At 38.9% G+C, this 15970-nt stretch overlaps 1 protein-coding gene across 2 annotated transcripts in view; it reads left to right on the forward strand.

Moving 5' to 3' along the window:
* The first annotated feature begins 801 nt into the window (after positions 1 to 801).
* The window catches only part of SNAP25 (synaptosome associated protein 25), a 29198-nt gene continuing 14029 nt past the window's right edge, over positions 802 to 15970 (forward strand). For both annotated transcript variants that reach the window (XM_068524180.1, XM_068524179.1), the window contains exons 1-3: positions 802 to 873; positions 2787 to 2828; positions 10737 to 10785. In XM_068524180.1, coding sequence (XP_068380281.1) covers positions 802 to 873; positions 2787 to 2828; positions 10737 to 10785 — 163 coding nt within the window. The remainder of the gene's footprint in view (positions 874 to 2786; positions 2829 to 10736; positions 10786 to 15970) is intronic.

The following is a 15970-nucleotide window of genomic DNA, read 5'->3' on the forward strand; positions in this document are numbered from 1 at the left end:
CTAAATACAATGGAATACTACTCAACAGCAAGAAGAAATGCACTATTAGTACATGCTACAACGTGAATGAATCTCAAAATGATTATGCTAAGTGAAAGAAGCCAGAAAAAAATAATCCATACTGTATCTTTCCATTTATATAAAATTCTAGGAAATGCAAACTAATTTATAGTGACAGAAAACAGATAAGCAGTTGTCTGGGCACGGGGCTACAGTGAGATGGGATGCGTGGGTGGGTAGGATTATAAAAGGCATGAGGAAACTTCTGGGGGTGATGGATATGTTTATTTTCTTAATTGTGGTCATGGTTTCCTGGGAGGATGCATCTGTCAAAACTTCTCATTGTATACTTCAAAGATATGGGATTTATTGTATGCCAATTATACCTCAATAAAGCTGTTAAAAAATAAAATAGAAATAAATAAGTGGGAGGTTAAAGGTATTCTAACCCGGAACCACATCCTTCCCTACTGACATTTCAAACTTGAGTGGTGTGTGTCTTAAAAAATATTTCATAGGCAGACAGGTATCCACCTCCATTGTAAAGTAGGCAGATAAGCATTCATGGTGACTTTTGGAGAAAAAGCATAGTTCTGCGGACTCTTGTCTGGGTATGGCTTCCAGCTCAGAAGATGAGTCACGGAGACAGAGTAGGGACAATTGAGACCTTCCCCTAGCTGAGCACACCTGCCTGTACACATGTAAGCTCTCACATGTTCAAATCTGCTTCTTTCCAGGTTCCGTGGCCAAACCCATCACTGACGCCCCAGCCCAGGCACCCCGCCAACCCCCACCCCTACCATGGCTGAAGACGCGGACATGCGCAATGAGCTGGAGGAGATGCAGCGAAGGGCTGACCAGCTGGCTGATGAGGTGAGGGATGGAGACCTGGGAAGGGAGCAAAAGATGCAGAGCTGGGTAGTTTGTCTTATTCAGGTTGAGGTGGGAAAAGGGCTTCTTCTCATGTCTCAGAAAAAAAAAAAACAACAGGAGGAGTATGACTTTGATTTCCTATATATCTAAGGGCTCTGCACACAGGAATGGGTTGGTTATAAAACTTGCATGCAGATCAGTGGCTGAGCCCAAACTTCCAACTTCTAGAAATCTAAAGAAGTCAAGATTCTCTAAGAAAAGCACTGTCTTTGGGTGTCTTACAGCTAGTGTTGTGCCAGAGTTGGCTGAATCCTGAGAGCTGGTTGTTACATTGTCCAGAACTTTGCAAGGTGGTATTAAAATTGAATTCTATAAACTGACAATTAAATAGATTATATTAAAATCAAAGGTAATAAATACTCAGATCTCATCACGTCCTAATGATTTTACTACTATCTATGCTTTCAAAGTTCTTGGCATGTGTTGTATCTGTAGTGTGACGATACCGTCTAGTGGCGTGTTACCATGAACCTTCACAATTTCACCTTCAGTGACACCATAGTGTAGTTAGAAATCAGAGAGGGAAAAAGTATTTACACCACGGAATTTGCAAACACTACAAATCAGGGCTTGACCTATTGTTCTGTTGATCCTCTAGACTTAAGAAAGTGGAAAAATGTTAATAATGCAGATTAAACTTAAAAGTATGAACATCCACAGCCATTACACTATAAGCAACACAAAAAAGAATTGAGAAAATCTTCCAGCATTTGAAAACTATGATTCTCTTCAGCAGAGAAGCCACTTGCATCATTGACAAATGAATAAAGTTCCAAAACATGTCTTCATTCTTTCACTTGCCTTTTATTCATTCACGTAAATGAAAATATCAACCAGCGTTCATGCCAGAGCTGCACTTGTTTTATGCGTGCTTAGCCGTGGACACGAGAGTTCAGCAAAAATCAACAAAAGCTTTCTGTGAAAATCAATTGGCTATACAGAATTTGCAATAAAGTGTTGCGTATTTTATTATTATTTGTAAATTTTATGGTAGTCATCCTTTATATCATTAAAATAATACACACACACAGACACACACACGCATTTTTTTTCTGTAGAGCCCATTGTTAACATTTACCAGCATACCTCTGCTTACAGCCATTCTATTTCAAAAAGCAGCCTGCTGATGGTGCTTCCAGGAAAGTGAACACGCTTCATGTTCCTGCAAACTCTTGTCCAAAATAAGTTTGTCATTGAAAAGCACAGCTTTTGAGAAATTACACTGGTTGCTGGATTCTAGTAATTTAAAAGGAACTTAGAAAAAAGTGACCACACTGTGGCCAAGGGGCCAGCGCTGAATTCAGTTTTTCTTATCTAAGGATGAAGATAATTATTATAGCTGTCTCCTATAGACTAGTTGTTTCAAACACGCTTGATTTTTTTTCCACCCTAGGGCAACAACTTAATTTGTACTGATAAGAACTTCCAATTGTGTTTCTAGGAGCTTTATAAGAAAATCGATGTTAGATTCATCTCAATTCATGACAAATGATATTTGCCTTTAAAATTCAATATCCCTGGTCCAGGGAGGCCAAATTAGTCCTCTGAGTATTCGAGATAATTTTTCATGCCTCCTGCACATGCAAAATTACCTTTTCGAGCTTACTTTGTCTTTGATATCAAGATCAACTTCGTCTGGTTTTGATTTTATGACAATCAGCTTTAATGGAATTGCTTTAGGGAATCTTATTATGTAGAAAGCCTGATAGGAAAGAGATTGAAATTGTGGTTCAGTTACAAACTTCAGAGAACATGTGATAACAACCCTTTATGTTTCCCAAGTGAAGAAAGTTTTTCTGATATTCCAAGAACTCTGGATCCTGCACTCATAATATTTATGTTTTTTATCTTAGTCACTGGAAAGCACCCGTCGTATGCTACAACTGGTTGAAGAGGTAAGCAGTGACTATATTTTAAGATGAACTAATCCCTTTGGCTGACATATTCTTTGCCTAGACCCTTTGCCTTTCCCTAGACCACCATCCCATTGATTCCAGTGTGAATGTAGCTACCAGAAAGCCACATAATGAGAGAGATGCTATATTTAAGTTGCCAGGTAGCCATCAAAGTATTCACTCTCCCTCCAGCCCAGCCCATCTTCCTAGTCTGGGAAGCAGAGGAGGGTGGTATTTCCAAGTAAATAAATGCTCCCAAGAAATCACAAAAACAAATCAGAGTGATTTTTTAATATACGAAAGAATTATCTACATAAAATCCTCATTTGTACTGATTTTGATGCCTCTAAATTACATCTAATCTTGGCCTTCTGTTTTAAATTTAGCCACATATCACTTTAAAAAATATGTACCCATAGAGGCATAATTTTCAGAAATTGTTACATTTATAGTCAGGCACTAAAATTCATGAAATAATAGGAAAATCCTTTAATAAAGGGAAACATCAAGTCTAGTCATGTAAATATAGAAGCTCTTTTATATTCCTGACTCTGGATTTAACATCCATTTGCAAGGCATGGTTAATGAATCCGTGACTATTTTTAAATGGGTGAAATAGGGCAGACAGCAATAATGGAATCAAAAGGGCATTTGCAATAAACCTCATTTATTCCAATTTGGGAGAGCGGCAGTCAACCAGGAAGAATAAATGGATTAATTGAACTTGTCCGTTGGGAGAGATGAAGTGGAAAAAGAATGGGATGAGCTATATTTATCTTAACTGAATAAAACAAGTCTAATCGTTTTTATTCAGTGAGATGCTGTTTTATCTATGCTTTGAAAATGCTTATCAATGTATAAATTCATGTGTGCTTATCATCTTTAGAGATCTTGGGGGTTTTCTAGCAGAATGATCAAATAAGCCTACTTGCCTCATGCTACTGTAAATTGCTTTTGCAATGACATGAAAGGAGAAAAGGGTCAATTTTCTTTTTTTTTTTTGAAAAGGGTCAATTTTATAAGGCTAAAAGGAAGGGCAGCCACCTCTCACACTATGGAAGCCAACATTTTCCCTTACTTCTGCAGCTTCAGCTTCTCAGCTAAGAATGGAATACAGCTAAATGTGAATTGCCACAGGAGGGGGAGGAGAAGGTGGCAACCAAGAGCTCAGAGGACCCCTGGGAAGGGTAGGAGGTCCACTGAAGGCGATCTATTATCATGAAAAATGACAGTTTGAGCCTGCAGCGTAGCACAAATTAGCCCCCACAGGAGGTGGGCCAGCAAGGGGCCCTCGGCAGCACAGGAAAGCAACCTTCTCTCTCTTAATGAAGAGAAATGTTTTCTTTGCGCTGTCCTGGGAACACCACTCAAGCGGAAGTACTTGAGGACCAAAAAGGAGGCAGATATTCTAAATCTAATAGTGTCGGTGAGGCTTTCAGAATCCACATGTTGCCCCTCATCTTGTCATGAGAACAAGTAAAAGAAACAAATCTGAGTAACACCCACACATGAGCTCTCACCGTGACAGGAAGGAAGGGAGCCCAGAAGTCAGCTGACATCATTATCTTGATGCGTGTTTATGACCTTCAACCATGGCCTCCAAGCTCATATTTCATTTTCATTTGTGTGTGTACACATGTGAAGGGAATGTCTAAACTACAACATCTATCACCAGTTTGCCCACCTGTGCAATGTTGAAACTGCCTAGAACACGGAAAGTGGTGGAGGAATGCATCCAACACACTTTTCCCAACTAGCCCCTCCCCCATCAGAGTCTTTGGGCCGCAGAGACTTCTTTTTCTGTGTCTTCTTAAATTGCAGGCAGTGTTGGCCAGTCTTGGAAAAGGAGTGTCTGCTCTAATTTATTCTGGGAAAAAAAAATCTCAAAAGCTCTATTAATTGAAGTAGGATTCTCAAATATTACATTTTTGGTTTTCCTAAAGTGTTTCTCGATCAAGCATGAAGTTGCATCTTAGAACAGGGGGTGAAACAGATAGATGCTGTCTCCTGCCTCTAATAAATGAGAGGAGGCTATTAGACTTTCCATCCTTAGGAAATTATGAGCAAGGCATTATTAGACTAGATTGATTGCTCTTACATCCTCCTGGGTTATCTTATATTGATGGTCAAACATCCCTTACGTCTAGGGCATTGTCCAGTCAGATGATATTCTGCTTTTCAATCAAGAAGGAAATTCTCTTTAAAGAGAATCAGCATTAAATATTCATCAAGGGCAGAAATCATTTGGAAAATCTGAGCATTGAAATACCAGGATCTTGCCCATGATCCCAAAGTCCATCAGTGCCATATAATTTGACTTGAGCTAAATGCTTATTGAAATTCAGTCTCAAAGACAGGAAAGGTTACTCAACTTGTGAAGTTTCCCTGAGGTAAACAATCCCACTTTCAGTGGAATATAGGACTTTGTGCCATCCCTCATGGACTTTACGGTGTAACAGAGTGGAAGGCATGGAAGCTTGGTTTTTAATAGAAGCCATCATCAGTGTATCAAGGACAATGTAAAGTTACACAGAGATCAGTAGAGAAAGTTCAGAAAAGCTGAATACCATACACACGTAAAAAGATTAGAAATCACAGAGAACTTGGTTCCCAGCCTGGGGCTGGGAACTGGCTTTTTTTTTTTTTTTAATATTTATTTATTTATGGCTGTGTTGGGTCTTTGTTTCTGTGCGAGGGCTTTCTCTAGTTGCGGCAAGTGGGGGCCACTCTTCACCGCGGTGCGCGGGCCTCTCACTATCGTGGCCTCTCTTGTTGCGGAGCACAGGCTCTAGACGCGCAGGCTCAGTAATTGTGGCTCACGGACCTAGTTGCTCCGCGGCACGTGGGATCTTCCCAGACCAGGGCTCGAACCCGTGTCCCCTGCATCGGCAGGCAGGTTCTCAACCACTGCGCCACCAGGGAAGCCCGGAACTGGCTCTTTTGATGGATGCATTTCAGCAAATATTTATGGAATGCCTGACGCTGGAGGTGGAAGATCAAAATTGATATCATGTAGAAAAACAGATATGAAAATAGCTCTCCAAATTCAAGGCCACACCTGCCTCAGGAGCACAGAGGAGCGGACAATGAATTCTAGAGGGAGAATTATGAATACTATTTGATTCCAGACAAAAAAGTTAACTCTGCTAATACTAACTGCAGGAAATGAGGTCTACACGTTAATGCCTTGGGCTATGGAACAAAGCCAGAAAAAGCCACGCTGCCCTAGGGCAGGCTGATTCAAAAGCCCCACAAAGAGCTTTTGTGCAATGGTGGTTACTGAGGGCTCCCCAACATTTATGGGTGTTTCAGCATCTTTTCTTTTCATTCCAACTTATCTTTCAAAACACGTTGGCCACAAGAAGAAAATAAGTATTCTAAAGCTATGTCTTTGTTATGCCAGACTTTCTACTAAAGGTGGAAAATTCAGGCTGAGCAGCTGTTTTCAGGTAGACAGTTGTAGGGGTCTTTTGGAACTCTCGCGGTTAAGAGACTGTCTGGACTGGCCTAGTTTTAGCTCAGGTGTACTGGACTTTGGGAAAAGCATTTCAGGATGACAAAAGACTTTAAAATGTTCTATAAACATGGTCTTAGATCATCAGCAAGAAAAAAAAATAAGAATAGAGAAATAAAAAGTAAAAAGAAAGAAATGAAAAAGAAATCAGGGACTTCCCTGGTGGTCCAGTGGTTAAGAATCCGCCTTCCAATGCAGGGGACGCGGGTTCGATCGCTGGTTGGGGAACTAAGATGCCTCATGCCACGGGGCAACTAAGCCCACGTGCCGCAGCTACAGTGCCTATGCACTCTGGAGCCCACACACCACAACTAGAGAGCCTGAGTGCTGCAAATAGAGAGAAGCCCATGTGCCACAATAAAGAGCCCAAGCCCGCATGCTGCGACGCAGATCCCACACGCCACAACTAAGACCCAGTGCAGCAAAATAAGTAAATAAATAAATATTTTTTAAAAAATCACTGATGTCTCCAGCTCCCCCTGTTCACAGTTAGATAAGTTTCCCAGGGATCTTGAACAGGAACCAGGAATTGAGCTAAGACGAAAATAGAACCACCTCCTCTCCCTCCTAGCTATTAAAACATAATACTCATTAAGGAATCAGAGAAAGTAATATTCTGCCTCCCCCAAGATATCGTCCCATCCCTGTCATTCTCTCTTGCTGTCCTAGTTCCTCCAAAGGACCACCCAGTTGTTTTGATAAAAGTTGTCAGCAAAAAGTGGAGCCAAATATAAGTTCTACTATTTATTGAGAACCTACTATATGCAAGCGACTGTGCTCAGAGTGTATTATCTACTTTAATCTCTGCAGTCACTTTTTCTACTGCTTTGCTCTCCATTTTGCCAAGGAGGAAATTGAAGTCCACAGTGGTTAAGGAACTTGCTTGAGACACACAGCCACAAAAGACAGAGATGAAATTCAAACTCAGATCTACCTGATTCCAGAGTGTGAATTCTTACAGCATTTCCTTCCACCAGCAACTCCCACAATATTTTAAAAAATTTTTGAGAATTCCACAAAAAGCAAAAAGATCTAAGAAAACAAACATAGCAGCTCATCCTAAACTGACAGATTCCACACAAATGAAATCCTTTATCTCAGTTTTTGAATCACGGCTTCCAGTGGAGTTAAACCTGTAGAAGCTTTTAGGTTCTGTAGCTTATCTTGTCTTTATAAATCTTGGGAAGTGAGGGAGCTGTTTCTGTCCCCATCTGACAGCTGGGAAAGCTGAGACACAGAACAGGTGACTCTAGAGAAATAGAACTGTAAAGATAAGTCTAGAATTCAGAATTACTGACTCCCAGATGCCAGCTCTGTTCACTTGACCAAACTGTTTATCATTCTGTGAAGCACAGTTTAGAAGCCAGGCATTTGTCTGGCCCTTACCTTAGTGCCTGGGGCAGAGTGGAAGCTCAATAACCATTTAGTGAATGAATGAATGAATGAATGAACTAATGAACAAGTGAATGAACCAACCTAGCAACTACCCAATCTTATTTAGCATCTCTATCCTTATCTTAAATATGGGAAAGCATCCTGAAAGGTCAAGTGACTCTTCCCCAGTCTCAAGACTATTAACTGGCTGAGCTAAGAGCATAATCCAGCATTCCTGACTCTCTGACCTGTGCTCACTGCTTCTGTTCTCCCAAATTGGGGCAAACTCTTGGTGGTTCTGTGAATCATTCCAGCACTGAAACATTTAGCACCAAATTGAACAAAGAGGAAATTATACTTTATTTTATTTATTATATTAAATAAATGGGTAGAGCAGAAAGGGTCAACAGATGAGAGCTGAACTGACTAAACTGAAGTCACTCACCTGTTTCCCACCCTCCATCCCAAATAGAATGGAACAGAGATATCATGCATGGCCTTGAGTTGGTTTCTTAGAGAAGAAGGTGCTCTCTGAGATGATTCCGTCCTCACTGGAACTTGCATTGTCACATCCATATGCCTGAATGAGCCATCTGCTTTTTACAATTTCCTCTCATAAACAATGGCTAAAATTTGCAGAAAAGGGGCACAGAAATTGTTAAAATACAGGCTAGTGTAGACAAATGTCCATTTATAACACATTGAAGAACAAGATTTTGAAATGTCTTCTGGGGTCTAGAATTTTGCTGCTCAGTGTATGACCCTGCACCAGCCAGCATCGACAATCTTGTTCAAAATGAAAAATCTCAGGCTCTACCCCAGTCCTACTGAATCAGGATCTATATTTTAACAAGATGTTTTCTATGCAGGGGATTCATGTGCACATTAAAGTTTGAGCAATGGTCTAGAAACTTCTGGTGGTAGTCTGTAATGATGATATTTTAGTTTGCCCAGATATCCTGCTATAGATACATTTTGTGAAGATATTTATTTTATTAACCCTGGTGTAAGGCTAACTATAGGCCAGGCACCGATCTAACATGTGCCGCCTATTAATTCATTGAATTTGCATAAGAACTCAATGAGGTCTGAACTATTATGATTGCTGTATTACAAATGAGAGAACTGAGGCACAGAGTAATTAAGACATTTGCCCGAGGTCCTGCAGCCAGGAAAGAAAATCACCAAGATTCCAAGGCAGAGTCTAGCTCTAGAATCTGTGCTGTCAATGACTCCTGAAGTCATCCTGAGCCATCACTCTCCAAACTACATCCTGACTTTGCAACTAAAACTTATCAAAATGTGTTCAACCACTAATTTGAAAAGATACTTGCACCCCAGTGTTCATAGCAGCATTATTTACAATTGCAAGGTATGGAAATGACCTAAGTGTCCATCAACAGATGAATAAATAAAGAAGCTGTGGTATATATATACAATGGAATACTATTCAACCCATAAAAAACAATGAAATTTGGCCATTTGCAGCAACATGGATGGACTTGAAGGGTATTATATCAAATGAAATAAGTCAGACAGAGAAAGACAAATACTGTATGATATCACTTATCTGTGGAATCTAAAAAACACAACAAACTAGTGACTAAAACAGAAAAGAAGCAGACTTACAGATATAGAGAACAAACTAGTTGTTACCAGTGGGGAGAGGGAAGGGGGAAGGGGCCATAGAGGTGTAGGTGTAAAAAAGGGGTTCTTATGTGATTACACGAAATCATGTATGTGAAAGTTTTGAAAATTATAAAGCACTATAGAACTTAAAGAATCTTTCATTCAACTTTTTTAAAAAAAGCAAAATAGGCTTTTCTGTCTGGGTGAGTTAACTGCACACGTTCTCTGAAATGGTGAGTTTATAAAAGCTCACAGAAATAATTTTCAGTGTTTTATTTTATTTTTTAAAAGCACTATTGGAATTAAATTGTTGAAATACTGTTAAAAAAAACAAAACAAAACACTTTTGTTGACCTCCACTAATATCTCTCTCTTAGGTTAATGTAAGTCAGTCGAAAATAAATGGGGCCATGAGAGATGTATTTTAGAATTTATTCTAGGTACCACCATGAGCTTTTCTTGAAAAAACAATTAATCCAAACTGTAAGCACTGCCATTTAATACCTATTAATAATCACCCTATAAAACGGAAGGTCTTAACTAGTTAGAATTCCAGGAAATGATGATTATGAGCAATGCAAATATCTCTGCTCCTTTTTTCCCACCCACCAACTCCCACTACCCTCCACCAAATAGTTCAGGGCTGTTTGGTTTATTTAGATCATAAGGGGTGAACAAAAAAACTGCAGTAAAACTTGTGGATGAATTATTTTCTCACACCATATTATTGTGCAGAATTTCAGATATCATTAGAAAAAGCCCTTATTTCTCATCTGTCATTCCCTTTTCTAAATCTTGCAGAATTTCTCTCCATAGAGAAAGAAATGGAAGATTGAATTTCCTTTTGAGCTATGTTTCTCAACCTTTGTGAAGCTGTCATCTTTTTTGATAAACCTAAAAATCTCACCTCCACCCCCAAGATTCTTACACATCTTTTCAGTGGAGTACCCCTCCCCAATTCACCTATGGAAACTTTCTGATCTATCGTGCCAGAGAAGATTTAGTCTCGAAGATTTTGAAAGATTTGTTTTCTGTGGTTGGTGTTACAAAAACTATAGGCATTTTTATTTTCCAGATATAAAATCTCACTATAATATTAAGTATGTGTATTTCAAGTCCATGCCAAGCCCCATCCCGAGCCCCACCCCATGGAGACTGAGCTACATCCCCCTCTTCTATCTGAGAATCACTGATGAAGCAAGTCCACAGGTGACCCACCTCTCTGAGTTCCTCCCCAGCCCCTAATACTCTTTGCCATATTTCCTCCCTCTTTTTCCTTTGGTCCTTCTTCATTTTCCATTTCTAGGGCTAATTGTCCCCTTACTGATTTCTCTTTCTCTCTTTTCTCTCTCTAACTCTTTTTCCACTTTGCTACCATTATTGGAATGTAGAGTAAAGATGCTGGTATCAGGACTTTGGTTATGTTGGATGAACAAGGAGGTAAGTTCAGATTTCTTCAGTAAGAACAATTCCTCATCTGAATAAAGTCCATTAAAAAATGATTTGTGCATCTACAGGTGGTCATTGATGTGTGTTATGCACATATATGTGTGTAAGAGTTCTACAGTTTTTATCTTGCTTTTTTTCTCCTTTTTCTGTTGAAAAGATTGGTAAATGTATGGAAATGTTGAGATCTTCACGGTTGAATAAATGGTACTACGCTCCCTGTTATATGTGTTGGGGTAATAGAATTTTGAAGGCAGAAGTCATTTGTTTGAATTTTTAATGATAAGATTTTGGAGAGTTTCAGAATTCTCCTCCTCATCCCCAATCTTTCCCATAAATATGATGTGATAATTCCTAAATAGAATGAGAGAATAGTATACCATATTGTCCATTTCTTTTGACCATCCTAATTCAGCATCTGGCAATATTGATTTCCAAGTCATTATGGGAATTCCTTGAATAACTGGAAGCTGTTTTTAACAGGACATAAGCTGAGGGAAATCATTGTAAAATGGAAAATTGAACCACTTAAAATATTTGAACTTTTTCTTTTAATTATTACAGAAATACTAGAAGCAGTGAACATCAGAGTACCAACATTTTAGTATAGCATATTTAGTCTACAGTGGAACCTAGAAGGGTAATACCAAATTTTTTTTCTTTGAGTTATACATACTGTCATACAGCTATGCTTTATTTAATTCTAGCCACAAGTTAGTTACCCGATTCTATTCTGAATTCTTATCATAATAATCAGATTTAGCAGAATTTTTTCTCTTTATGTATGTCTTATGAAGACATTAGAAAACTCTTAGCAATCACAAGAAATTTTTTGTCAAAGATAAAAATATAAAATTTTTTACAACATGGAACACCATAAACAAACTCCAAGAATAAACCTCAAACTGTGTGTGGGGGGAGGGGGGGCGGGAAACTGCCTTACAGATAACAGACATAAGGCATTTCCCTAAAATACAGAGAGATCTTGCATTTATCAAAGAAAAGGACAACAACATACAAGAAAAAATGGATGTAATATGTAAATCATCAGTTTACAAGTAGACAAATGAAACCATGCTTCACCCAACAACAGTAATGAGATGCCACTCTTTAGCAGATTGGCACAACTTTTTTTAATTGATAATAATCAATGCTGTGACTATGTTGGGAAAACAGAAACCCTCAATCTACAGATGGGCACTGTTGATCGGTACAAAGTTTAAGAGTATTTTGATAATATCTCCAAATTTTGATGTGCACCCATCTTTGACCAAGATATTCCACTCATAGAATTATATGCTGCAGATATTCATTGACAACTCCATGAAGAAAAATATACATGCCTTACCTGTAATGGTGTAAAACTGGAAACTAAATGTCTGTCAGTGGGGAGACTGATCAAATCAATTATGATATGGCCAGGAAAGAAATTCTGCATAAAATGTTCTGCAACCTTTACAATATATGAGATCAATTTTTACTGACTTCTGAGGAGTTACAGCAAGGGCAAGGAGAGACTGAAGGAAGGTGTATTATTTGGGGTCCTCTGGGAAGCAACTGCTAAGAATCAATTAGAAGTGTGTGAGATTTCTTAAGGAAATGTCTGCGATGGGTGAAGTGGAGAGGAAGCAGGAGTAGGCAAGGAGAGTCTTTGGACTGTGATGCAGGCTTGACACTTGTGAGAGGGGAGGGGGGGCAGAAGGAGGATTGGGTAGGAAGAGTCTCATACTGTAGTGCTGCTCTGAGAAAGTCTCAGCCAGACTGATAGGCAGCCCAGGAGCAAAGACAACCCAATGGAGCAGCCCTGTGATGGGCAGGGATGCCTCTGCTCTAGTAAATTGTGCTCAGCTGTTGTCTAGAAGCATCCCAGGGAGGGCATGGCTTCCATGTAAATGTAGTGGATCCTATAGGTGCAACAGCTGGAGGTGTCAGCTAACTACAGGGTCCCTCTTGAAGGGAGATCTGAGGGGTACACCCTCATGGCTGCTATATAAAGACTTTGTTTCTATATTATTTATTTGTATTGAACTTTTCCAATAAATATACACCGACTAATTTTTTTAAATCAGAAGAAAATTTTTTTAAAAAAACAATTGAACATCAATCCCAACACTTCTCCCCCCATTTTTAAAATATAAATTGTCAAAATTAATACAAAAATAATGGAGCATAGAGGAGTTGTATTTTGAAGGAATTACAATAGCTGTGGCAGTCTTCAGAACTCTCCAGATGAATTTGCTGTAAATCATAAGACTTGCTGGCTTGATGTGTCTAACAATGCCCCAGACTTTGAAACTCAGGACACAACAAATCATTGCTTTTTTAAAAAATTTGTTTAATTAGGCAGCAGATGCCCATACAGAAGAGTGGTACCTCATTTCCAGAGCTAAATTGATACATATAAACTCAGGTAATAAGGAGTTCTATCTTATTAACTCTTTTAGTTAATAATTTGCATGTGAAAGGAGTAGAAAAGGAGCATTGCAATAGGAGAAAAAGTTTGAGACAGGTTCAGGATAATACCATTTTCTCCCCTAATTATAAAGCATTGACATGAAAAATAACATATACAAATCTGAAGTCAAAAAGAAAGTGAATAAGATATTGAGTTTCAAATTTCATTGTACTTTGATGAAGAAAATCTACAGGCAAAATTTGCCAAAATCTCCAAAAAAATACAAAAATATATTATTCTTAAACACAAATGATTCCCAGGAACATCTTTACATTATTCTCTGAGAAACGAAGTAAAATTGCAGATTTCCCCCACAGATAGTTAATGTTCTCAGCTAAGACATTTCAATTGTGACCACACAGCAGTAAATGCTAACTTCTCGGTTGAACATATTTCCTAGGATAACCTGGGTTTACCAGATGCGTGGTGAATAATTGATACTGATGAGAAGCATGCAACTGTAAACCCTCAAAAGTGGGTAGCTTCTGCCTGGTCTTAAATGCTACATGTTCCATTTATACTGTAAGAAGAGATTAGAACTTTTGAAATGACTGATGAGTCAACAACTATCTTTACTGCCATTGAAAATGCATTTTGACACTGCATATGCTGTGTTTAGTTGTTTAGATCAGTAACTGCTTTAAAATTTCTCTCCAGTTATGCTCTACTAATTTTGTCTTTGCCTGAACACCAAAAGTGTTGACTGCAACTGCACAGAAGTCTCAAGAAACAGCCATCCGCCTAAAGAGCCAATCCAGGTTGTCCTGCTAAATGGTTGTGCTAGGAAATTCCTTATGGGATTCTTGTTTTACACCCAGGTGTCAGGAGACACCAAGGAGCACTGAGCATGACAGATGGCCCTGAAATGTCCTGTGTCCTTGGACTTTTCTTGTCTCCAAGAGAAATCCCCATGAAAAACCCCTAACCCTAATGTGGGATGATTTAACCTTTCACTTCCATATCTCTTGTTCCCTTGTTGGTCTTTGCTGGGTTATATGTTTGTTTCGATGCTGAAAATGTTGCTCTTGGGACAATCCCATGGGAACGGCTACAAACTAAACAGTGATATCTTTGACCACTGCCTGGCAGAGTAAAGGCAAAGTAAACCCTCATCCACAGAGCCTGCCAACTTTCTTAAAGGGTTCATGGCACTACAGGGTAACATTTGTGAAAACATCCCTCTTGCTAAAGTCCACTCACCAATATCTCTTATGAATGACTAAAGCTGCATTGCCCAATATGGTAGCCCCTAGTAATGTGGCTATTTAAATTTATTTAAATGAATTTCCATATGTTCATCAATTCTAAGGAAAATGAAAATCATGTAGGCAGCATCTTGTAATTGGTTACACTCATGAAGGCTTGCACATTGGGTCAATCAATAGTATTGACCTCTTGCTATTCTTCTACTGTTTCTTTTTTTACTAGATTGAGGATTCTAATGGCCCATGCTGCTTTACTTATGTAATATTAGTAGAAAAGATGTCTAAACTTAGATCCCTGAGCATCCTGCCGTTGGTGGATCCATTACAAATAACCAGTCATCCAAATATCATAGCAAAAGAAAGAACAATCTCTTGCCCCAACATATAGTGTGATGTACTGGAATACCTCCCCAATCCAAAATCTTATTTCCCTCCCAGTCTCCAAGAGTAAACAGAAAACAGCCAGAAAGTAAGTATAGGGAGGTAAGGAGCAGTCAACCCTAGACACTGCATTGCATCAGCCTCTGGGATGCTGCTGTCTACGCCAGAATGGAATGAGGATATTGATTGCTTTCAAGCATTTCCTGAGAAAAATCTTCACAGAAATCATTTAAGTGCTGTGAAGTCCCAATACACCAAACATATCCACAAACGTAACTCAGTAACACTCTTAAAATTGACATTATTGTGAGCACCTGCTATGTGCCATTCAAAGAGGGAACCAAAAAAACCGAAAAAAATTAATATTATTGTCAGAATATCTGTGACAAAATGGTTCCACAATATTTTTTAATTTCTTTTTTAATATTTCTATTAATTTTAAATTTTTTTTATTTTTTTATTTATGGCCATGCCATGCGGCATGCTGGATCTTAGTTCCCTGACCAGGGATCGAACCCGTTTCCCCTGCAGTGGAATCGGTGTAGTCTTAATCACTGGACCCCCAGGGAAGTCCCACAATATTTTTTTAATTAAGGATTTGACTTATAATTGTGTATAATGAAACATTCAACCAATATTGAAGCAATAAAATAGTTTTCTGAATCAACTTTTCTGAAAGAACTCCAGAATTCCTCTTTGCTATGATCTTTGCTGAACAAACTGGCAAACCATGGCCGAAACCTGCTCTCAGAAATAGGGATTTGGACCTGCCTGTTTGTTTTTATCTTTTAATTTGAATTCTCTGGTTCAGAAATTCAACACTTGTGGGCCAGTTCACTTTTATTTATGTTATTTTCTAATCCCTGGAGACACAGTGGGTGGGGATCCTGAAATGTCAGAAAGTTATCTTAGCTGAAAATAATAACTCAAGAGAAATTCCTTAGGAAAGGCAAACACCTGAATGTGTGTCCCCATGCCAAAACCTCTGCATATGTCAGCTGTCATTAGTTGAGTCCAGCAAGTTTTCCCTCTGAACCCAGATGCTTCAATCTCATCTCAACCCAGCTCTCCAGGAAGCCATTAGCAATTCCTCGATTGGAATTTGGAGTCCCTATTCTGTCTGTACTTAACATAGTCC

This window comes from Eschrichtius robustus, chromosome 16 (assembly GCF_028021215.1).
Source record: "Eschrichtius robustus isolate mEscRob2 chromosome 16, mEscRob2.pri, whole genome shotgun sequence".
Lineage (NCBI taxonomy): Eukaryota > Metazoa > Chordata > Mammalia > Artiodactyla > Eschrichtiidae > Eschrichtius > Eschrichtius robustus.